General features: G+C 49.7%; 1 protein-coding gene across 1 annotated transcript in view; it reads left to right on the forward strand.

Moving 5' to 3' along the window:
- EIF2AK1 (eukaryotic translation initiation factor 2 alpha kinase 1) overlaps window positions 1-23,619 on the forward strand; it is a 30,553-nt gene extending 6,934 nt beyond the window's left edge. Inside the window, exons 8-15 of the mRNA XM_069734235.1 lie at window positions 261-318; window positions 1,537-1,882; window positions 6,469-6,577; window positions 12,639-12,745; window positions 12,841-12,958; window positions 13,565-13,644; window positions 16,413-16,646; window positions 23,441-23,619. Of these exons, the coding sequence (XP_069590336.1) occupies window positions 261-318; window positions 1,537-1,882; window positions 6,469-6,577; window positions 12,639-12,745; window positions 12,841-12,958; window positions 13,565-13,644; window positions 16,413-16,646; window positions 23,441-23,560 (1,172 nt within the window). The 3' untranslated portion in view covers window positions 23,561-23,619. The remainder of the gene's footprint in view (window positions 1-260; window positions 319-1,536; window positions 1,883-6,468; window positions 6,578-12,638; window positions 12,746-12,840; window positions 12,959-13,564; window positions 13,645-16,412; window positions 16,647-23,440) is intronic.
- Window positions 23,620-25,289: the final 1,670 nt, after the last annotated feature.

Consider the following 25,289-nt stretch of genomic DNA (forward strand, 5'->3'; position numbering starts at 1 on the left):
CTGCCCCTACCAGCGCCGTGGTGGTTTCTAATGGTGGCACCTGATATTTTAGCTTTTACAATTGTCCAATAATTAATTGTCCGAAAACCCAAATTGGATGATGAGGCAATTAAAGGGGTCACATCTGGAGGCTCGATAACTACCCATAAGCCAGAGAAGAGATCTGCCCCGTCACTGCCACTCGCCTTCCCATGCAGAAGACATAAATGTCGCTTACGTTTTGCATTACCGTAAACCTTCCTTTCGTTCTGTGATTTCAGGTCGGCCGATTCCCTCATTACAGGCTATTAAAGGTTCCCCCGACCACAATTCTGAGGAGTAAGTATGGCTCCCTCCTGTTATATTAATAGCCCCCTTGTCTAGTCTTATATAAGCAGTCATTCTGATGCCTCCACCTTTTGTACCATTGGGCAAAAATGGCGCTTGAAATGTGCGTCCTCTGCCCCCGCTTTCGTACTCGCCTTCAGGGGGCCTCAACTTTTTACGAATGCTGCTCCGATCCCACAGCACCATCTTGTGCCCATAACTTCTGACTCTCTGGAAGTCAGAAGTTACATCACAAGCAGGGCTGTGGAGTCTGAGTCATGGAAATTGAGGAGTCGGGGTCGGAGGTTTGGCTTACCGACTCCACAGCCCTGGCAGAGCTGTGGCTGCGGAGTCGGAGCCCATTTTGGTGGAGTCGGAGTCATGGAAATTGAGGAGTCGGGGTCGGAGGTTTGGCTTACTGACTCCACAGCCCTGGCAGAGCTGTGGCTGCGGAGTCGGAGCCCATTTTGGTGGAGTCGGAGTCATGGAAATTGAGGAGTCGGGGGTTTGGCTTACCGACTCCACAGCCCTGGCAGAGCTGTGGCTGCGGAGTCGGAGCCCATTTTGGTGGAGTCGGAGTCATGGAAATTGAGGAGTCGGGGGTTTGGCTTACCGACTCCTCACAAGAGCTCAATGCAAGTCTAGAAGAGCCAGAACCAGGCCATCATAGACTTGTGTTGAAAAGTGACCTCCGACGCTCTCCATGAAACACTGGAGTAACTGGCAGATCACTTTTCGCCGGGGAGCGACTCTGGAAAAGGATGAAGGCGAGTATGAGATGGGGCACGGGAATTAAGTTTAAAGCACCACTCCAGCAGTGCAATAAAAAAAACCCCTCTGGAGTGGTGCTCTGATAGTCTACTAGGATCAGGTTTTGGATGCTGTCGCCCTTCCATTTCATCTTTTTGCCCGCTCCGCCTTAGGCGCAGATTGAGTAATCCCTGCTCCGTATTCTGGTCAGCTCACAAGTTTTTTGGATGTGGCCAGACCATGCGCACAATCTGGTAAATCCATGCCGCCAGAGCCCCTCTTCTCTTGATTGCCGTGGATGACGTCCCGTAGATCATGGTCGCCCATAATGGTGTCCCGCACAGCGCAGGACTGACGTATAACTGACCGTGCCGATCATAGAGGCGCTGGCTTCACATGAATGCAGTTCTTCATTTTATTGATCCTCCTCTGCCGGTGACAGATTGTATGACACTAAACCAATGATGTTCATCATTCCAGGCGTCCTAGGGGAATCCAGAGCGTGGAGAGCAGCGGCGGCTCCATTGTGTTTGCCGAATCGACAGATGGAAACCAGTCGGTGAACATGTCCTCTGTGGACAAAGACCAGTATTACTCTAACGGGAAGATCCGGGACGTCGCCATGTCCGACAACCGACCACGTGGAAATAAAAACTCCAATGTCTGGTCTGGCTCTAGTATCGGCTCTAAACATGACGCCTCACCAGAGCTGTGCCCCCGAGACCGGTGTCCCTTCAACTCGGAGGATGACTTGGACGATGGGAGTGATTCATCGTGTGATGACGAATGTCCGCAGAAGGAGCTCTGCCTGCACCGACACTTTGAGGTACGGTTACACCGTGTCCTCATTACTAACGGGCAATGATGGGTTGGTCACCGGGGCTTCAGTCTACATGTACCGGAGCTACATCCAGAAGCTCATGGCCGCCTGGTCCTTCCCGGCACTTAGAAAGGTTAGAAAATAAAGCACCAGAGTTGGTGTTATAGGGGGCTCCAGACTACGAGGCCAGGCTGATGTTATAGGGGGCTCCAGACTACGAGGCCAGACTGGTGTTATAGGGGGCTCCAGACTACGCGGCCTGACTGGTGTTATAGGGGGCTCCAGACTGCGAGGCCTGACTGGTGATATAGGGGGCTCCAGACTACGAGGCCAGACTGGTGTTATAGGGGGCTCCAGACTACGAGGCCAGACTGGTGTTATAGGGGGCTCCAGACTACGAGGCCAGGCTGGTGTTATAGGGGGCTCCAGACTGCGAGGCCTGACTGGTGATATAGGGGGCTCCAGACTATGAGGCCAGGCTGGTGATATAGGGGGCTCCAGACTGGTGTTATAGGGGGCTCCAGACTACGAGGCCAGGCTGGTGATATAGGGGGCTCCAGACTATGAGGCCAGACTGGTGTTATAGGGGGCTCCAGACTACGCGGCCAGGCTGGTGATATAGGGGGCTCCAGACTACGCGGCCAGGCTGGTGATATAGGGGGCTCCAGAGTGCATGGCCAGACTGGTGTTATAGGGGGCTCCAGACTGCGAGGCCAGGCTGGTGATATAGGGGGCTCCAGACTACGAGGCCAGACTGGTGTTATAGGCGACTCCAGACTACGAGGCCAGACTGGTGTTATAGGGGGCTCCAGACTGAGGCCAGACTGGTGTTATAGGGGGCTCCAGACTACGTGGCCTGACTGGTGTTATAGGGGGCTCCAGACTGCATGTACAGACTGGTGTTATAGGGGGCTCCAGACTATGAGGCCAGACTGGTGTTATAGGGGGCTCCGGACTACGAGGCCAGGCTGGTGTTATAGGGGGCTCCGGACTACGAGGCCAGACTGGTGTTATAGGGGGCTCCAGACTACGCGGCCTGACTGGTGTTATAGGGGGCTCCAGACTACGAGGCCAGACTGGTGTTATAGGGGGCTCCAGACTGCGAGGCCTGACTGGTGATATAGGGGGCTCCAGACTGGTGTTATAGGGGGCTCCAGACTACGAGGCCAGACTGGTGATATAGGGGGCTCCAGACTACGAGGCCAGGCTGGTGTTATAGGGGGCTCCAGACTACGAGGCGAGACTGGTGATATAGGGGGCTCCAGACTACGAGGCCAGACTGGTGTTATAGGGGGCTCCAGACTGAGGCCAGACTGGTGTTATAGGGGGCTCCAGACTACGAGGCCAGACTGGTGTTATAGGGGGCTCCAGACTGAGGCCAGACTGGTGTTATAGGGGGCTCCAGACTACGAGGCGAGACTGGTGATATAGGGGGCTCCAGACTACGAGGCCAGACTGGTGTTATAGGGGACTCCAGACTGAGGCCAGACTGGTGTTATAGGGGGCTCCAGACTACGAGGCCAGACTGGTGTTATAGGGGGCTCCAGACTGAGGCCAGACTGGTGTTATAGGGGGCTCCAGAGTGCATGGCCAGACTGGTGTTATAGGGGGCTCCAGACTGCGAGGCCAGGCTGGTGTTATAGGGGGCTCCAGACTACGAGGCCAGACTGGTGTTATAGGCGACTCCAGACTACGAGGCCAGACTGGTGTTATAGGGGGCTCCAGACTGAGGCCAGACTGGTGTTATAGGGGGCTCCAGACTACGTGGCCTGACTGGTGTTATAGGGGGCTCCAGACTGCATGTACAGACTGGTGTTATAGGGGGCTCCAGACTACGAGGCCAGACTGGTGTTATAGGGGGCTCCGGACTACGAGGCCAGGCTGGTGTTATAGGGGGCTCCGGACTACGAGGCCAGACTGGTGTTATAGGGGGCTCCAGACTACGCGGCCTGACTGGTGTTATAGGGGGCTCCAGACTACGAGGCCAGACTGGTGTTATAGGGGGCTCCAGACTGCGAGGCCTGACTGGTGATATAGGGGGCTCCAGACTGGTGTTATAGGGGGCTCCAGACTACGAGGCCAGACTGGTGATATAGGGGGCTCCAGACTACGAGGCCAGGCTGGTGTTATAGGGGGCTCCAGACTACGAGGCGAGACTGGTGATATAGGGGGCTCCAGACTACGAGGCCAGACTGGTGTTATAGGGGGCTCCAGACTGAGGCCAGACTGGTGTTATAGGGGGCTCCAGACTACGAGGCCAGACTGGTGTTATAGGGGGCTCCAGACTGAGGCCAGACTGGTGTTATAGGTGGCTCCAGACTACGAGGCGAGACTGGTGATATAGGGGGCTCCAGACTACGAGGCCAGACTGGTGTTATAGGGGGCTCCAGACTACGAGGCCAGACTAGTGTTATAGGGGGCTCCAGACTGAGGCCAGACTGGTGTTATAGGGGGCTCCAGACTACGAGGCCAGACTGGTGATATAGGGGGCTCCAGACTGCATGGCCAGACTGGTGTTATAGGGGGCTCCAGACTACGAGGCCAGACTGGTGATATAGGGGGTTCCAGACTACGAGGCCAGACTGGTGTTATAGGGGACTCCAGACTGAGGCCAGACTGGTGATATAGGGGGCTCCAGACTACGAGGCCAGACTGGTGTTATAGGGGGCTCCAGACTACGAGGCCAGACTGGTGTTATAGGGGGCTCCAGACTACGAGGCCAGACTGGTGTTATAGGGGGCTCCAGACTACGAGGCCAGACTGGTGTTATAGGGGGCTCCAGACTACGAGGCCAGGCTGGTGTTATAGGGGGCTCCAGACTACGAGGCCAGACTGGTGTTATAGGGGGCTCCAGACTACGAGGCCAGACTGGTGTTATAGGGGGCTCCAGATGAGTGAGAGAGAGAGAGAAAAAACGTTGCAGTGGACGTTTTCTCTGTCCGCCGGAAACGACTATTTGGACGGATCCGGAAAAAAACAGATGAAACGTCTGGCCATAAGGCACAATCTGGCGCTAATACAACTCTATGGGGAAAAAAAACGGATCCGGCGTAAAAAAAAACAAAAAAAACGGATCCGTTTTTTTTCAAATATTGCCCGATTGTGCCTGAAACAAAAAACCTGATGTGTGAAAGCAGCCTAAGCGCATGTTCACACAGGACACTAAACAGACAAAAGCCAAGATAAAAACATATCCCTGCAAACCTGCAGTAAATGGCAATAGTGCAGGAAAGTATAGGGTACTTAGTTAACATAATTTTGATTAAAAAAATGTATATATAAAAGCCATCCCACCACGTCATGGTGACCCTATTTGGGACGGTCCTAACCTCTAATATTAAAAACTTACCATTTATCAAGTGGCGTAATATGGATAAGGGCTGAGAAGGAGTCTCGGATAATGGACACCCAGGCATGGGGAACTACATAAATGTAATGTCATTCACAAAGAAAAGGGAGGCCACTTTATTTTCACAGAGTATTGCGGTTTCACATTCCGTGACTTGACAGATGGTAAGGTTTAAATACTAGAGGTTAAGCACCGTCCCGAATAGGGTCACCTTGACGTGGTGGGATGGCTGTTACATCTTTTTAATCAAAATTATGGTAAGTACCCTATGTTATTTTCATGCACTATTGTTATTCATTTACTGCAGGGTATTTAATACGACAGACTGAATGCGGTTGCTCGGCTATCTAATACGGTTCTTTGCATGGAACTGTTTAAGACCTTTAATAAATCTTTTGGGCACCATCCTTATTGTAAAACCTAAATATCTTAAGGATCATGCATTCTTTGTAATAAAAACTTGTAAAAAGTGAATAATTTAGAGCAGATTAGTACATGGTACGTCTGAAACCTTCCTAAGGCAGGAGTATCTCTAGATCTCCTTGTCGTTCCTGCATGCCTCCTGTGCAGGAGTACCCCTAGATCCCCCTTGTCCTTTGTGCGTGCCTCCTGTGCAGGACTATGCCTAGATCCCCCTTGTCCTTCGTGCGTGCCTCCTGTGCAGGACTACCCCTAGATCCCCCTTGTCCTTTGTGCACGCTTCCTGTGCAGGAGTACCCCTAGATACCCTTGTCCTTCTTGCATGCCTCCTGTGCAGGAGTTCCCCTAGATCCCCTTGTCCTTTGTGCACGCTTCCTGTGCAGGAGTACCCCTAGATTCTCTTGTCCTTCTTGCATGCCTCCTGTGCAGGAATACCCCTAGATCCCCTTGTCCTTCGTGCATGCCTCCTGTGCAGGAGTACCCCTAAATCCCCTTGTCCTTCTTGCATGCCTCCTGTGCAGGAGTACCCCTAGATCCCCTTGTCCTTCCTGCATGCTTCCTGTGCAGGAGTACCCCTAGATCCCCTTGTCCTTCGTGCACGCTTCCTGTGCAGGAGTATCCCTAGATCCCCTTGTCCTTCTTGCATGCCTCCTGTGCAGGAGTACCCCTAGATCCCCTTGTCCTTTGTGCATACCTCCTGTGCAGAAGTACCCCTGGATCCCCCTTGTCCTTCCTGCATGCCTCCTGTGCAGGAGTACCCCTAGATCCCCTTGACCTTCCTGCATGCCTCCTGTGATCAGTCTCAGCTTTCTTGTTTCCGCAGATTCAGTACCACTTGATGTTGCACATACAGATGAATCTCTGTGAACGATCTTTGTGGGACTGGATTGAAGAGCGAAACGAGCACTACAGGAAAGGGGGAGACTCTGCCAGTAAGTTTTTACAGGATTGTCGCATCCTTCTGCTCCACCATCAAACCTGAGAGTACGCCAGTGATTGGGATTGTCAGATTGTCGCTTCCTCTACACTATGGGGCAACATCTGAATTATCTAAATATTTTGCACTGGGGGGCGTGGCCTGAACGTCCATGTGAGCGGACGTGTGACAGAGCGCTCCCGCTGCTAACGCTTAATTTATCCTTATAAGCCGCAGCTGAGCGGCGATTCAAGGCGCTTACCGGCTGCAGGAAAGTCCCGGGAGTGCGGCGGTGAATAGAGGCGGCCTCGAGGTCAACAAATATGACCAGGAGGAGGCAAAGAGATGCAGGAGCCGGCGAGGCTGGGATCAGCCAAGATGGTGCCGACGCCAGAGAGAAGGCGGAGAAGGACAACGCGGCATGCCAGAAGAGAATGGCGGCGGCGGCAAAGCTCCAGCAGTTTGCTAGAGTGGAGGCCGCAGGGAACACAGGAAAAGCAGAGGAGGATGCCGGAGCAGACACAGACACAGAAGGAGAGGAGGAAAGCCCAGCAGAGGAGCAGGAGGTACAACAGGGGAGCAGGGATGGTGACATGGCAGTGGTAGTAGGGGGATCTGAAGATAAGGAGTCAGGAGCAGAGCCCACCCTTCGAGACGTTTTTGCACTGGTATCATCATGCAAACAATCCCTCACCCAGCAGCTACAGGAGGTCAAGGGGGATACAGCCCAGATAAATGCAGCCCTGCAGAAGATTGACAAACGTGTGGGGGCTGTGGAGGAAAGAGTGAGCACGGCAGAAGACCATATAGTGCAGCTGCAGAAAGCGGAGAGGAAGTTTACTCAGGCAATATCGGAGCTGGCTGCAAAAAATGAGGATCTGGAGAACAGGTCCAGAAGAAATAACATTCGTATAGTGGGTGTCCCTGAAAAAATTGAGGGGAGGAATCCCACGGAGTATATTGAAAGCTGGCTCCTTGAGACCTTTGGTGATGCAGCACTGACAAAAGTATTTGCGGTAGAAAGAGCCCACAGGGTCCCACCGAAACCACCTGTCCCTGGAGCAAATCCCCGTACCATGCTTGCCAAAATCCTAAACTACAGAGACAGAGACATTATCCTGAGGAAGGCTAGAGACATGACGGATCTGACAATTGGAGGTCAAAGAATTGCTATTTACCCTGACTATTCCGCCCTGGTACAGAAACAACGGATGATGTTCACGGGTATCAAGAGACGGCTGAGAGAACTGGGAGTGCAATACTCCATGATGTTTCCGGCACGACTGAGAGTGGTAGCGCTGGATAAGATTCATTTTTTCCAGACGCCGGAGGACGCTACCCAGTGGATAGATCTTAACGCTAAAAAGCTTAAAGAGAAAGGAGATTGAAAATGTGGGGTGGGTTAGTCGGGAGGTATTTTAATTCTTTCAAAAAGGGGAAAAAAAGAGATTGACTGACAGTACACTGGTAATTGAAATGTGAAGGTTGGAGGGTGGAGCTGGGTATTATTCAGGGAATGTACTGGGTGTGCTGATGCGGCGGAGAAGTACGAGGGAGGAAGGGTGTGCAGCGTACTAAAAGTTTATTTAGTTTCTTGCAGTTGTAATTTAATACAGGTTGAATTATATTGTTCTTCTAAGAATTGCGCCGAATTCTGTTATAAACGGTAGCGGGAGGCGGAAGGAGAAGGTTACGTTAACAAGAGTGTTCGCAATGGGTGATGGTGCCCCACTCTTGATAAGAGGCAGAATGTACAGTAATGGGGGGGGGGGGGGTGTGGGGGAGGGGAAAGGGTGGGGAAGGAAGTTAGACAGCTCAGAACCGGGAGTATTGACATAACTAAGGATGATGAGTCACATAATAGGGGACCGCTTTAAGATTTTGAGTTGGAATGTGAGAGGTCTGGCGGATAAGTCTAGGAGAGCTGCGAGCTTGCAGTATGCGAAGGATCAGCGGGCTTCTATGATATGCTTGCTAGAGACGCACTTGATACAGGAGAAAGTGGATGTACTGAATAGACGTTGGATACAGAAAGGGTATCACTCTACCTTTTCGACGTACTCAAGAGGTGTGTCAGTGTTGGTGCCGGTGGGAGTGCAGTATGAAGAGGTGAAAGTATGCGTGGATGCTGAGGGTCAGTATGTGGTGATACAATGTATATTGTATGGAGTGAGATTGTGTGTGGCGGCAATGTATATTCCATCTCCATATTCAAGTAAGAAGATCAGGGAGGTGTTGGAGAGGGTGCAGCGATGGGAACCACTACCACTCTTAATTATTGGGGATTTGAATAATATCTGTGATGACTTTTGGGATAAAAATAAGAACACCCAGAACAGGTCGGAGGGGCACACTACAACATTTGGTACCTATGTGCGTGAAATAGGCATGATTGATCTATGGAGAGTTAGACATGTTGGGGAGAGAGGGTACTCGTGCTACTCGCCGGCTCATGCTACGCTATCCAGAATTGATATGGCGTTGGGTAACCGCCTGTTGGACACAATGGTGGGAGAGGTGCGTTATCTGCCGAGGGCCCTTTCGGATCACAGTCCAATTGAGGTGGAGGTTAGGTTGTTGGGGACACGGACCGCAAGTGGGAGAGAATGGAAGATCCATCCTAACTGGTTACAGAGTATTGATTTGGACGGTATAGGGAAGGAGGTGACGGAATTCTTTGCGTTAAATGATGGGAGTACTGATGCTCTAACTGTTTGGGATGCAATGAAAGCGTACCTGAGAGGGTTACTATTTAGAGACATTAGTAGGTGTAAGAGGAGGACAAGGGAGGCGGAGAGAGTGGCGATGGAGGAGCTGAAAGCCGCAGAGGATGAGATGGTAGTGCTGGGGACTTCCGAGGCAGAGAAAAGGTTGAGAACAGCGCAAAATTGTATGGAAAAGATTCTGCTGGGAAAAGCTGAAAGGAAGCGGGAGTTTCAGAGGGTGGCTTATTTTCAGGAGGGAGAAACAGTGGGACACATGCTATCGGTGGTAGCCGCGGCTCAGCGTGGTGCCTCGTATGTACATTCGTTGGTTTCAGATGGGGGGAGCAGGGTATCTGAAACACCTGAAATTATAAAGGTCTTTGCGGACTTTTACGCGGACTTATATTCCTCCAGGGTCAATGAGTCAGCCGGAGATACGGAGACTTTCCTTGAGAGTCTGGGTCTTCCGAAATTGAGTGAGGAGGATAGGGTGTGCCTCGATGCCCCTATCACCGAGGAGGAACTGAGTCGGGCGCTGAAGTCTATGGCTAATGGGAAGGCACCTGGAGTTGATGGGTTACCAGCCGAAATCTATAAAAGTTTGGAGGAAGTGCTGATTCCCAGATTAAAGTTAGTACTGGAGGAGGCTGGATGCCAAGGGTATCTCCCAGCATCTATGAGGGAGGCTATTATAGTGGTTATTCCGAAGGAGGATAAGGATCTGGGGAAGCCTGAGTCATATCGGCCAATCTCTCTGTTAACCATCGATGTCAAGCTCTTGGCCAAGGTGTTAGCTACCCGTTTGTCCAGCGTCATTGCTAACCTTGTACATCCGGATCAGTCTGGTTTTATGCCTGACAGGTCTACAGCGGTTAATCTGCGGAGGTTGCATATGAACCTGCAGCTGAAGTCTGACAATTGTGGCCGAAGGGTTATTGCGTCCTTGGATGCCCATAAGGCGTTTGACAGTGTGGAGTGGGGATATCTCTGGCGGGTGTTGAAGTGTATGGGTATTGGTCCGCAATTTGTGGCATGGACTCAACTGTTATATTCACTACCAACAGCTAGAATTAGAGTGAATGGGGAGCTTTCTCAGCCTATAAAGCTGGCCAGAGGTACGAGGCAGGGTTGCCCACTGTCGCCCCTTCTGTTTGCCTTAGCTGTGGAGCCACTGGCCGTTAAGATCCGACAATCGGATGAGGTTCCTGGGTTCAGATATGGGAGTGTTGAGGAGAAGATTGCGTTATATGCAGATGACATCTTACTGTTCCTGGCGGACCCGGATGAAGCCTTGAATGGGGCTATCGAGATCATTGGGAAATTTGGAGCCTTGTCGGGATTGAGGATAAATTGGGATAAATCGGTCCTCTTCGGGGTGGAGGAGAGCAGAAGTGAGCCATTGGGAGAGGGGCGGCTTAAGGTGGCATCCCTTTTCAAATACCTGGGAATATGGATCTCGATGCCAGTTACAGAGTTTTTGTATAGGAATTTGACTCCTCTCATGGGCGCCCTTAAAGCAAAAGTGGATGCGTGGAATAAATTACACCTATCGGTGGTGGGTAGGGTTAATCTCATTAAAATGGTTCTGATGCCCAAATTACTTTACGTCCTACATAACGCGCCAGTTTGGATTCCACGTGGGAAATTCCGGCAGATTAATACTCTTTTTAGAAGCCTGATATGGGGGAGGCGGTACCCACGTATTCGCCTGGAGACGCTTCAGCGACCCAAGGAAGATGGAGGATTGGCTTTACCCAATCCTGAGTTATATTTTCTTGCAGCCCAGAGCCAGCATTTGAAGGGCTGGGCGCGGGGAGCGTCTACCAGTGCGGTACAACACTTGATGGAGAGGGTGACAAACCGAAGACCGGTGGCGCAGTGTCTGGAGGATGGCTCCTTGGGAGTATTGGGGAAATTATACCCAACTATGTTTTTGATACATAAATTATGGACCAGACTGCGACATATTCGGGGGGTTACGGGGCTGACTAAATTTACACCGATATGGCTTAATAATAATTTGGTTGAGTTTGCGGCTCTTGGAGTGCTGGCGGAGTGGCAGGCCAAAGGAATCCACTTGGTGGCTCAGATAATTCAACAACAAGGATTAAAGTCCTTTTCGCAGCTGCAGGGGGAGTTTGGATTGAGACCGACTGGGGAGTATCAATATGCTCAGATGAAACATGCCTTTAAAGCGCAAAACAAGGGCGGTGGTATTGAGATCCAGGAGGACATAGTTCTGGAATACGTATGTGGGGAAGGGTCCACAAGGGGAGTCATTACCACCCTTTATAAGGACCTTCTACATGCATATTTACTAGACTTCCCTCTAAAAGCGAGAGCGAAATGGGAAAGAGATTTAGGCCCAATGGAGGATGAAACCTGGGAGTCGGTGTTGGAGTGGGTTCCACGAGTGTCACTGAGCGAGCCGTATAGACTATCGCAGCTGTACATCTTACACAGAGTCTATAAATCACCGGAAGTGTTGCACAGAGCGGGGTTGCGTGCTGACTCCGAATGCCCGAGATGTAAGACTGAGAATGCAGGAATATACCACATGATGTGGACATGTCCAAGACTGGTTGCTTTCTGGTTGGTGGTAATGAGCCGTGTGGAAGGGGCGTATAAATGCAGAGTGCCGAGGGATCCGATAGTGTGTATACTGGGACATGTAGAGGAAATCAGAGTGGATAACACCTGGAAGATAGCAATAGCTAGGCTATTATATATGGCAAGGAAGGTAATAGCAAGGAACTGGATCAAGGATGAGCCGCCTACAAGGGGTGAATTCCTGAAATATGTTAAACATGGTCTCAATTTGGAAAAGGGGGTATACAAAAGACGTGGGAAAATAGAAACGTTTGATAAAATGTGGTCTCCGTGGCTCGAGCTGGGATAGTAGGTATGGGAAATGGGAGGATGAGGGCCTCTGAAAGGAAGAGAGTGCTAAAGAACAAGCGGACATAAGTGATTCAAATGGCTGAAAGAGCCATCAATACTGGTAACAAAGTATAACTGGGTATGAGCTGTCAGGGGAGGGGGAGGTTTGGGTTTTGTTGGGATTGTTGGGGGTTTGGAAAATGTTAAAGTTTTGTAATATACTGGAAAATGCATAAATTGTATTGTTCATATTCGCTTTCAATAAAAATCTATTTAAAAAAAAAATATATATATTTTGCACTGATTTTGTTTAAGTCTGATATTTGTGTGTCTGAACGATGTGAGATTGCAAACTGATGTAAGGGATTGTGTACATTGCTGCAGAATATGCTGGTGCTATCCAAGTGACAAATATGTTTTCAAGCATGTCTACTTTTTTGGTAACCTACTTTTTTTTAGAGCAATGCGTTTTATTAACCTGTCTATCCTCAGGGTGCTTTGACTATGTAGATGTCCAAAGTGCGTTGAGTATTTTCTGCCAGCTCTTGGAAGGCGTCCGATACGTCCACTCCATGGGAGTCCTCCACCGAGATCTGAAGGTGCGGTATACAACAGTCTTGTGTATTTACTGTATTCACCATAGAAGACCCCAGAACATATGGACACTTTTTCTTTTTATTATTTGTTTTTACAGCCAAGAAATATTTTCTTGCAAGGTCCAGATCTTCATGTTCGTATCGGTGACTTTGGACTCGCATGCAGAGACATCATACAGCACTCGGATCCTTGGCCAAAGAAAGATGGGACCAACAGTAAGGGATCGGGTCGCACTACATTATTAAAGGGGTTATCCAGATTTGTGAAACTGGTGCTCCAGGATAAGCCCTACGGTATTACTATGCTGGGAATCTGCACTTGGCAGCGTCTTACCAGCATTCAGGGTCTGTAGGAAATAAGTCTGGAGATGGTCTTTGACTTCTATGGGGGAGTGTTCCAGGCTGTAGGGGGTAGAGGAGGTACAGTAAGTAATGTCCATGACAGATCCTGTGTAGTGATGAGTGAACGTGCTGGGATAAGGTGTTATCTGAGCATGCTCTGGTGCTAGCCGAGAGTCTTCAGCGTGCTCAACAAATGTTACGAGTCCCCTCAGCTGTTGTACAGCCACAACACAGGTATGGATTCCTAACAAACAAGCAATCCCTGCATGTGTTGCAGTTGTCGAACAGCCACAAGACATACAGCCGTAGGGACTCGTGTAACGTATTTTCGAGCATGCCAAAGACACTGTTAGCACCCGAGCATGCTCAGATAACGCCTTACCCCAGCACGTTCGCTCATCACTAATCCTGTGTTACTGGTACGTAGGTGCTACCCTTCATTGTAAGTCTAATTTGTTCCCTGCTTTCCACTAAATGCAGATTCCACACACACGTCAGGAGTGGGTACCTGTATGTATGCGGCACAGGAACAGTTAAAAGGATCACACTATGATTTTAAGGTACAGAGATTAATGACATTATTTCAAGGTGGTTACAGAAGAAAGTGGGGCTGTAAATAATGAATAATCATGTGGTATTTAAGAGGACCTGCCCCCAGGTCAAAATCTGCCCATATATGTATTTATATATTATATAATAATTTTTTTTTTATCTACCACATGGTTCCCAAGATATGGAACTTTTTATTTATGCTAATTTTTCTGGTCTTAAGGGGGTGTGGCCACAGGATAGCAGAGCGGCCTAAAGCCACGCCTCTGAGGATCCTGAGACACACCCCCTTGTAAAATAAAGCATATTACTTGGGAGCAATGGGAATAAGCCACTTTTGACCTTGTGGCAGGTTCTCTTTAAAGGCTTTTTACATGGAAAAAAGTTTAACATGGCATTGATAACTTTGAGTTTGCAGTAAGCTCCAGTCTGCATCCTTCATTCACATCCTTATCCCTGTACCGGCTCCTAGTTTCAGACCTTTAGTGTGGGTATATTATTTCCGCTAATGCTTGCTGGATGTAGTCCGCATGTGTCAGGGATGATGCTGCCTTCGCTAGCTCTCCTGTATGGGCTTGGCTTCATTTCTATATATGAAATTCACCTTCCTCAGCCCATGGATTTTCCCACCCTTACCTTGAGACTCAATCTCCCCTCTTTCTGGTTACCCCTCATACTATGCAATTCCTCTGGGGCCTTTCCTTTCTCTCTACCAAAATCTCTATTGTGTGTGTTGATGATTTGCTGATCACTGACAGTCCGCAGTTCCCTAGACAATGAATGGATCAGTGCTACGCATGTGGAACCATTGCTCCCTTCAAAGGGGGTCTACACCGGAACCCCTTTTTCTGTGGATCCGTTGGGATCCTAGCAATTAGAAAGTTATCAGCTATCTTGTTGCTGGATGACAGCATGGATGTATCGTGATCCCCTTTAAGGGCAGGGAGCAGTATGCTGTCTTATGTCAGCAGGACAGCCAGCTATGTCAAAGAGGTACAGGCTCTACAACAGCAAAATGATAGGACATTTTGTCTACAAGACTATTTTGATTTTTTTTGCTGAATTTTGCCTTTAGGAAATAAATACAAATATAAATCGGTGCAAAATTGTCCATAGTGATTAAGGCATGTCTTGGATTTTCAGACCTACAGTATACCTCATGAGTTGCTGACGTCATGTATCATATTTTCATGTAACCGGATATATAATTGTTAATGTCTATTGATTCACATATTGTGTTTCCTGCTTTGTTCCATTTTGTGATCGGACTGTTTGGTCATAAATCAATTCTTACTGGAAACTGTCAAGGAGCAGAATAGCTACTGCTGACATTAATTTCTGTGGGAGATCTTTCCTGGACGCTGCAGGTTTGGTGCTAGTATGTTGGTTTATTGCATGGTGCATTTCTATGTTATTGAGACAAAATTGCACTGGTGACTGCCTGGATGACAGGAAATGTTGATTACGGGAGTTGGGGTCTCCGAGCGCTGTGCCCTCAGGAGATCTTGTGAGCGCTGTAGCCCTCACACTTCCATCAGACAAGATCTCCTGGGGACATAGTGGTCCATCACCAAACACAATGCTTGCAGTAGAGGAGTGACGTGCTTTGGACCAAACGATTCATTCCGGCAATCTCAGCGATGCATGTTCCAGGCGTAGACAATTGGGTCACTGTCTTCCTAAGTCATCAGGACCGCTCCTCGGGTGAGTGATCCCTCAACACATCCGTGGTCATCCAGATCTGTCAGAGGTGGGGCACACCCGACTTCGATCTCATGGTGTCCCAGATGAACCAAAGTTCCGTATGTGGCGTCCTGGTCTTGCGACCCCCTTGCAGTCGGATCCAACGCCCTGGTCTCGGTTCCACCTTCTGTATCCGTTTCCACCACTTACCATGATTCTCAGACTCCTCAAGAACATCAAGGCGGAAGGGGTACCAGTCATCCTCGTGGCTCCAGCCAGGCCCAGAAGAACCTGGTACACAGAGCTAGTCACCCTGCTCGCAGACGACCCCTGGAAACTCTTGAATCGCCATCATCTACTCTCTCAGGCTCTCCTCTTCCACCAGAGTTCTTGGTCTCTCAATTTATTGGCATGGCTGTTGAAGTCAGTCTTTGAGAGAGGCAAGATTCTTGTCCCAAGTCATCCAGATCATGATCAAGGCGAGGAAACACTCGTCCACTCCTGGAATGTGCATCGGTGAGATTGTCGACACACGTCATTCACCCAAGCCAGAGTCCACGGTTACCTGTGTTTCCCAATGAAGCGATAGAGGAAATAAGTTACTTGTCTCCTGCTGCGGTGCCATGCCAGCAACGTTGGGTCTGCTGGGGTGCGTATGGCATAGTTATGCCGCGTTAGCCGTGCAACCAATCAGCAGACCCCCTATTGGGCTGTAGCGCTCTTTTCTTGGATGCAGCCTGACGGTGGTTCCTTCCTTCCAGCAGCCCAATGGTGGTGGCTGAATGGCTGCTGGCCAAAAATTGCCTAGCAAACCATCACCGATGCTGTCATTGCTGGAATTATGCCCTTGTGAAATGTCAGTAACTGTTATTTGTATGTTACAAAGGGACTACTTCATGCAAAAAGGGCTTGTCCAGGTAGTTATGCACATTAGGGGCACTCGAAAGAGGTTTCCAGCAGTGGATTGCCCCTTTAATGTAAAGTCTGGCATTAAACGGACCCTTTTTTTGGGGGGGATCCATACCAAGAACTAGAAAGCAAAAAAAAACTGCAGAGAAACTTTGTTAAAATAATGCCTTGTGCTTGTGTCTTGCAGTCTGACATGTACAGTGTTGGCGTCGTATTACTAGAACTCTTCCATCCATTCTGGACGGAGATGGAAAGGAACGACGTCTTGTCGTCTCTCAGCCGCGGGATCGTCCCTGAAGTGTTTGAGACGCGCTGGCCGCTGCAATGTAAATACGTTAGGTTACTGACCAGCGCCGACTGTTCACTACGTCCGTCAGCTGATGAAATGCTGAAAAGCGAGCTCTGCCAAGAGAGGGAAAGCGTAAGTATGATGGAGATCTTATTTTCCCACCCTGTGGAAGGATTAGTGAGCCCAGCTGGTACGTGAGACCTTAGCTGCCATTCTCTCCATCTGGCACCTAAGAACTACTTTTGGATTTTAGCGCTGCTTTTGGATTTTAGCTCTGCTATTGGATTTTGGCTCCTATTGCTGGGGTGCAGAGAGAGAGAGAGTACCTGGCAATGTTCTTTATAATTGTCATAAGAAATGAGTTCAGATCTCAAAACCTACTTATACAACGTGTGTATATAGCGTAGATCATTGCTGCATGTGAGTATTGAACATTTTTTATACCGTATTAAAGTGGCAAAAGAGAGGGATTTTTGGTTCTTACCGTAAAATCTTTCTTGGAGCCTTCATTGGGGGACACAGGTAACCATGAGTGTATACTGCTGTCGCTAGGAAGCTGACACTATGCAAATAAAGAAAAGTAACTCCTCCCCGGCAGTATACACCCTCCGACAGGCACCAGGCAACGCAGTTGGTGCAAAAGCAGTAGTAGGAACAAGTATAAACAAACTCAACTTATGTACCAACCCAAAACAATGGCACGTTGGCCAACACGGTACAACATAAAGGGAGGGTGCTGTGTCCCCTAATGAAGGTTCCAAGAAAGATTTTACGGTAAGAACCAAAAATCCCTCTTTCTTTCTCGCTTCATTGGGGGACACAGGTAACCATGGGACGTCCAAAAGCAGTCCCCAGGGCGAGATAATGAGAGAACTAGGTCGGCTGGTGCGAAACCGCAGCCTGTAGTATCTTCCTACCCAGGCCTGCATCTGCAGAAGCCTGAGTGTGCACCTTGTAAAATTTCAAAGGTGTGAATGGATGACCAAGTTGCGGCCTTGCAAACCTGCGAGGCCGTAGCTTGGTGACGAACTGCCCAAGAAGCTCCCACAGCCGGGGTAGAGTGAGCTCTCTCCCCTGGGGGAGGCTGTTTGTCTTGAACACAGTATGCCTCCAGGACCGCCGAACGGATCCACCGAGCAATTGTGGACTTAGAGGCGGGGAGCCCCTTCTGACGACCTTCCGAGACGACAAACAGAGGGTCGGACTGACGAAAAGGAGCAGTTCTGGCAAGGTAGACTCGGATAGCCCTGACCACATCATCCTTTGGAGACATCTCTCCACAATTTGGAACTGGGGAAGGGCACAAAGAAGGAAGGACGATGTCTTCATTGATGTGAAAAGCCGAAACCACCTTTGGCAGAAAAGAAGGGAAAGGCCGAAGGACAACTTACTCCTGATGAAGGACCAGAAAGGGAGAAGGACAGGACAACGCCGCCAACTCGGAAACTCTCCTGATCGAGGTGATGGCGACCAAAAATAGCTACTTTCCAGGAATGAAGCGAACGAGATATCCCAAAACGGTTCAAAAGGCGTACACTGTAGGGCGCTGAGCACAAGGTTGAAGTCCCAAGGAGCGACCGGAGGATGGTAAAGAGGTGCAACATGAGCAACCCCATGAAGGAAGGTTCTCACCTGGGGGAGAGAAGCAAGGTCTCTTTGTAAGAGAATTGACAAGGCAAAAACCTGACCCGTTAACGTGCTCAGGGAGAGGTTCGAATCTAGACCCGACTGAAGAAATCCGAGAAGCGAAGGAAGGGAAAAAACCATAGGGGATAGACCGTTGACGTTACATCATCAGAAAAAAGGCCTTCCAACATCTATGGTAGATACAGGAAGATGCCGGTTTCCTAGCTCTTATCATGGTTTGTATGACACGTTGAGAAAAATCTGCGTCCTTCAGGATCGCGGCATGAACGGCCATACCATTACATTCAGAGACCGAGAACTCTGATAGAAGAGGGGACCCTGCTATCAAAGATCCGGACGGTCTGGGAGCCTCCAAGGTACGTCCGATAACATGTTCACTAGCTCCTCATACCAGGCCCTGCGGGGCCAGTCTGGAGCTACTAAGAGAACGGGAACCCCCTCTGAGTTTATCTTCTTTACGACCCTTGAAAGCAAGGGAAGAGGCGGGAACAGGTAAGGCATCTGAAACTGGGCCCATGAGATCACGAGAGCGTCGCAGCCGACGGCCTTCGGATCCCGGGATCTGGATACGTACTGGGGAACCTTGTGGTTTGCTCGGGAGGCCATTAGGTCGACGTCCGGCATGCCCCATGTTTGGCAAATGTGGTCTAAGACAGCGGGGAGAAGAGCCCATTCGCCTGACATGAGCCCCTGACTGCTGAGAAAGTTGGCTTCCCAATTGTCCACCCCTGGGATGTGTGCGGCTGATATGAAGGGAACATGGTTCTCCGCCCACCGCAGTATTTTTGCCACCTCCGTCATGACTTGCTTGCTGCAAGTCCCTTCCTGATGGTTTATGTAAGCCACAGCTGTGGCGTTGTCCGACTGAATGCGGACTGATTTTTCCCGAGAGGAGGGGCTGCCAGAGGAGGAGGGCTAGAAAAATAGCCCTGATTTTCAAGAGATTGATCGGGAGGCGTGCCTCTTGAGCAGTCCAGCACCCATGGGCTGTGAGGTGGAGTAAGACCGCACCCCACCCCTGGAGACTGACATCGGTGGTGATGACCTGCCAGCGGAGGGGGAGAAACAATCTCCCGCGCAGAATGGAAGTGGATAGCATCCACCAAGTGAGAGACTGTGTCACATCAAGAGGGAGGCGAACTGGGCGGTCTAAGGAGAGTGGATTCCTGTCCCAAACTGACAGAAGGGCCAGCCGGAGAGGGAGACATTGGAACTGAGCATAAGGGACCGCTTCCATGAAAGCGACCATCTTGCCCAGAACTCTCATGCTGAGCCGTAGAGGGGTAAGACGCTTTAGGACTTTGATGCCCCTCCGAAGAGAGAAGAATTTCTCCCTTGGGAGGAAGACCTGAGCCTGAATGGTGTCGAATTCCATGCCCAGGAAATCTAGACGCTGGGTCGGAATCGAGGTAGACTTTTGTTCGTTGATTATCCAACCGAGGCGGGTTAACGTGTCCAGAGTAATCTGGAGAATGCGACCGCAGTCGCGCCGAGACGGACCCTTTACGAGGAGATCGTCGAGTTAGGGGATTACGAGAATCCCCTTCGACCGAAGGATGGCCATGACCACCGCCATTACCTTCGTAAAGACTCTGGGAGCGGACGCCAAGCCGAAAGGAAGAGCCATGAATTGTGAAGTGTTGGTCCTGGATCGCGAAACGAAGGAACCTCTGATGCTGAATACAAATCGGAATGTGCAGATACGCATCCCGAATGTCCACAGAGCACAGAAATTCTCCCGGTTCCATGGAGGTGATCACCGAGCGCAAGGACTCCATCTTGAAGTGCCGAATCCGGAGGTGGCGGTTCAACCGTTTGAGGTCCAAAATCGGGCGAAGAGAGCTGTATTTTTTCAGAACTACAAATAGATTTGAGTAAAAACTGGAAAACCGCTGGTTGGAAGGTACTGGGACGATTATCCCTGAGGAGAGAAGGGAATCGACTGCCTGGGACATGGGAGAGCTGTTTGGGCGGGAGAGGAAAAAACATCTTCCTGGGGGCGACGAAAATTCTGTTTTGTAACCTGATGTGACGATCTCCCTGACCCAGGCGTCGTCGGCAACCGATAACCAAGGCTCTGTGAACAGAAGCAGCCTGCCTCCCACCCTGGAAAGATTTTCAGGTGGGGGTGACCCGTCCTTTGGAAGAAAATCTGTGGTTGCGAGAACCGGAAGATTTGGAGGAGCGGCCTTTAGCTCTCCAGTGAGGCGTAGGCCTGAAAGAAGGCTCCCTTCAGTCCCTTTGAGTGGAAGACTGGTCATTCTGAGAGGCACTGCCTGAGGAGGCGAAAAGAATGGGGTCCCTTTCTATTGAAGGGACACCTAGGCTTAGATTGCGGAAGGGAAGTGTTCTTACCGCCCATGGCGTCCGAGATCATTTGGTCTAGCTGCGCTCCAAAGAGCCTGGATCCCTGGAAAGGCAAACCTGTGAGGGATTTTTTGGAAGCGGGATCGGCGTTCCACGCCTTCAGCCAGAGGACACGGCGAATGGTGACAATATTGCTGTTTGCCCTTGCAGAGCAAGCAGCCGCATCCAGAGAAGCATTCCGAAGGTACATTCCAGCCAGTGAAATCTGATCTGCTAAATCCGCTAGCTCCTGTGCGGGAGCCAAAGCTACAATACCCCATGCGTAGGGTTTTGGCCCAGGCCGACACCGCATTTGCCACCCAGGTAGAGGCGAAATTGGGGCAGAGAGAGGTACCAGAAGCTTAAAGGCTGATTTTGTGGGGTCCTTTAGAGATGCCGTGTCAGGAATGGACAGCACTGTCTGGGAGGATAATCTAGACCCAGGTGGATCTACCTTAGAATCCCTGTGTGGCCTATATTAAAAAAAAAAAAAAAAATTAATTAACTGGTTCATGCAGCTTTACATGAACACCCAAGCCTTACACTATGGCTGGTCCGAATAACTATAGCAATTGTTACCATCCACCTCTCGTGTCTCCCCTTTTCCTCATAGTTTGTAAGCTTACGAGCAGGGCCCTCACTCCTCTTGGTATCTGTTTTGAACTGTATTTCTGTTATGCTGTAATGTCTATTGTATGTACAAGTCCCCTCTATAATTTGTAAAGCGCTGCGGAATATGTTGGCGCTATATAAATAAAAATTATTATTATTATTATTATTATTATATTAGAAGATTCGGACCATTTGCTAACAAGGTCTGCAGCAAACTGGTACAAAATGTCTAAACGATTCCTCCCTGGAAAACGTTTACCAGGGAGTTCCCAGTGTCTAGACGTAGTGCTATTAAATTCCTTATGATTGGGAAAAACTCTAGAAGGACGCTTCATCCGTTTGCAAGAAACGGAGATGTCGTGAGAAGCTGCCTCTTCCTCCTTAAGCTCAAGCATTTGAATAATGGCTGAGATAAGGTTGTCAACCATATCCTGCATTGTGGAAGTCTGATCTGCATGTGAGTCAGAATCCGACTGAGGAGATACATCTGACCCGACGTCCACCTGCGAAGAGGGGGGAACGGGTAGAGAGTGGTATTCCGGCTGATGCAGTTGGATCCGGAGAAGTGGATGAAGAACTAGACGGAAAACTCTTTCTGTTTCTTTTCTCAAGTCTGCCCCTGTGAGGGTCTTGGACAGGTGCGAGCGAATCGCTGTGAGAAGCGTTAGTGGCACCGGTGGCAGTAGTCAGCAGTGGAATACGTTCTAGTACCTGAAACGGGGACTGAGACACTTTAGTCAGGTCGGAGACTGACTGAGACATTGCAGCAGCCCACTTCGGGGGAGTGCACTCATCCCAAGCGGGGGCGGCTGCTGTTGCTTGAAGATCTTCCTGCCTGAAGATGAAGAACGCATCAGGATCCCTTGATGGCAGAAAGGGTCCTGGGAGATGTGGTCCTCCTTCCCGCACTATATCAACCGGCGCAGAAGATGGCGTCAACCCCTTAAAAGGGGGGAGGTCACCGGAGGTGACCACAGTCTTCCTCTCGGCCCACACCGAGGATAGGCATGAGGGGGGGAAAAAAGGCAAGGACTGGCCACCGAAAGTAAACATGAACACCCCAGGGTGACATGAAACAAAGTCCTGCCCAGCGGATCCGAGAGGGTGCGATGCGGGTGATACCACACTGCTCTCTCGGTCGCTTAATGTGGGGAATCAGGGTGAGAAGAACTGCACCCTGTAACCCCAGAAATGTATCTGAAATAAAAGGGAAAAAGATTAATAAACACACACAATCCCTGAAAGAAAAAGAAATGAGGATCTGGTGTTAGATCCAGGTCCTCCTCCTACAGACACTAAGCAAAAACTGAGTTGCCTGGTGCGTGTCGGAGGGCGTATACTGCCCGGGAGGAGCTAACGTTTCCTTTTTTGCATGGTGTCAGTCTCCGAGCGACAGCAGCATACACCCATGGTTACCTGTGTCCCCCAATGAAGCGAGAAAGAAAGGGGAAATGGCACAATTTTTTTTTTTTTTTTTAAAGGTGCTCTTTAATGCCCAACGGTATAAAATATTTTACAACCTAAAAATCCACTACATGGATTAACACCAGGTGTCCCTACAGGGGAAAAATTTCGCCAATAAGCTATTCTGTACACTTGTAGCCTTGAGGGCCAGGTCTTCTGTACAGCCACCAGTGGTCATAAAGATCAAGGGAACATCTTGTTTTAACAATCTTGTAATGTTTTAATAGGTAATTTATAGAGCACTGTTCATCTGATCTATGCAGCCTGAACTAGAGGAAGCATGAATCCGGACAAGGGCTGCGTTACTGCAGTTGTGTATGTTATGCTGTAAAATGCTGCATTGTTTCAAGGAAGTTTAGAAAAACCATCCAGGGAAGAGGCATCTCGGCTGACCAGTCCACGGTCGGTCCCCAGCAGCTTCTTCTCACACAGCGTGTTGGGGTGAAACGTACACAGCCGCAATAACGCAGCCAATGTCTTAGGCTACGTTCACATTTGCGTTGTGCGCCGCTGCATCGGCAACGCAACGCACAACGCAAATAAAAACGCACGCAAAAACGCTGCATTTTGCGACGCATGCGTTGTTTTTTGCCGAAATTTGGACGCAAGAAAAATGCAACTTGTTGCGTTTTCTGCGCCCGACGCTTGCGGCAAAAAAAAACGCATGCGTCGCACAACGCAGCACAACGCATGTCCATGCGTCCCCCATGTTAAATATAGGGGCGCATGACGCATGCGTCGCCGCTGCGTCGCCCGACGCAAACACACAAAACGCTAATGTGAACGTAGCCTTACTCATGCTGCCCATGATTTGCTTTAAAATCGCGTTGCTGACTTTTCATTATTTCCTTTGTCAGGTGATTCAGGATCTTCAGCAAAAGGTTCTTACTTTAGAGGAGGAGAATGAGAGACTGAAGAAGAGCCTGGCGTTGTTACAAGGACAGATGTTGCGCAGCGATGGCGGCCTCCAGCTTTAACCACGTTCTTCTCTGTTCACTGAATTTTATTGTAAATTAAAGTTATTTTATATAGAAAGTTGTACGGTCGTTATTGGAGATGAGGACACTCCTGCAAATCTTTTACCTTCCTGAATCCCTGGTGCAGCTTTTCATTAGCCAGGGCTGGCGAAACGCGGTGTGTGCATTATGTAGCGCAGATGATGTTGCGTAAGCCCTGAAAAATGAAAAGCTGCACTGGTACCTGCCTTCTAGCTCAGTGGTCGCCAGTCTTATCTTCCAATTTTCATTATGTCGCAGTATTTTATTCTATACTAGATGGTGGCCGATTCTAACGCATCGGGTATTCTAGAATATGCCCAGCCACGTAGTATATTGCCCAGCCACGTACGCAGTATATAGCAGCCACGTAATGTATCACACAGCCCACGTAGTATACAGCAGTGTGGGCACCATATCCCTGTTAAAAAAAATAAATAAATAATTAAAATAAAAAAAGTTATATATTCACCTGCTGGGATCCACCGAAGCTCCGGCGATACGCGCGCGGCTGCCGCCATCTTCCGTTCCCAGGATGCATTGCCATTTTACCCAGATGACTTAGCAGTCTCGCGAGACCGCTAAGTCTTCTGGGTAATTTCGCAATGCATCTCCGGGAACGGAAGATGGCGGCAGGCGCGAGCGGCTCGGCGGACTACGGGCGGTGAGAATAGCAGGTTTTTTGTTTTATTATTATTTTTAACGTTACATTTTTTTTTTACTTTTGATGCCGCATAGGCAGCATCAATAGTAAAAAGTTGGGGACACACAGGGCTAATAGCAGCGGTTACGGAGTGCGTTACCCACGGCATTACTCAGTCCGTTATCGCCAGCATTAACCCTGTGTGAGCGGTGACTGGAGGGGAGTATGCGGGCGCCGGGCACTGACTGCGGGGAGTAAGGAGCAGCCATTTTCTTCCGGACTGTGCCCGTCGCTGATTGGTCGCGGCAAAACAGCGACTTGGATTTCCATAACAGACAGAGGCCGCGACCAATGAATATCCGTGACAGAAAGGAGGACAGACAGAAAAACGGAAGTGACCCTTAAGGTACCGTCACACAACGATATCGTTAACGATATTGTTGCTTTTTGTGACGTAGCAACGATATCGTTAAGGAAATCGTTGTGTGTGACAGCGACCAACGATCAGGCCCTTGATGGGAGATCGTTGGTCGCTGAGGAAAGTCCAGAACTTTATTTCGTCGCTGGATCTCCCGCTGACATCGCTGGATCGGCGTGTGTGACACTGATCTAGCGAGGTCTTCACTGGTAACCAGGGTAAGCATCGGGTTACTAAGCGCAGGGCCACGCTTAGTAACCCGATGTTTACCCTGGTTACCAGCGTAAACGTTAAAAAAACAAACACTATATACTTACCTTCAGCTGTCTGTCCCCGGCGCTGTGCTTCTCTGCACTCCTCCTGCATCCTGTGTTAGCGCCGGCCAGCCGGAAAGCAGAGCGCCGGAGGACAGACAGCTGAAGGTAAGTATGTAATGTTTGGTTTTTTTAACGTTTACGCTGGTAACCATGGTAAACATCGGGTTACTAAGCGCGGCCCTATGCTTAATAACCCGATGTTTACCCTGGTTACCGGCATCGTTGGTCGCTGGAGAGCTGTCTGTGTGACAGCTCTCCAGCGACGTTGCAGCGATCGACATCGTTGTCGGTATCGCTGCAGCGTCGCTTAGTGTGACGGTACCTTTAGACAAT

Source organism: Ranitomeya imitator, chromosome 7, assembly GCF_032444005.1.
Source record: "Ranitomeya imitator isolate aRanImi1 chromosome 7, aRanImi1.pri, whole genome shotgun sequence".
NCBI lineage: Eukaryota > Metazoa > Chordata > Amphibia > Anura > Dendrobatidae > Ranitomeya > Ranitomeya imitator.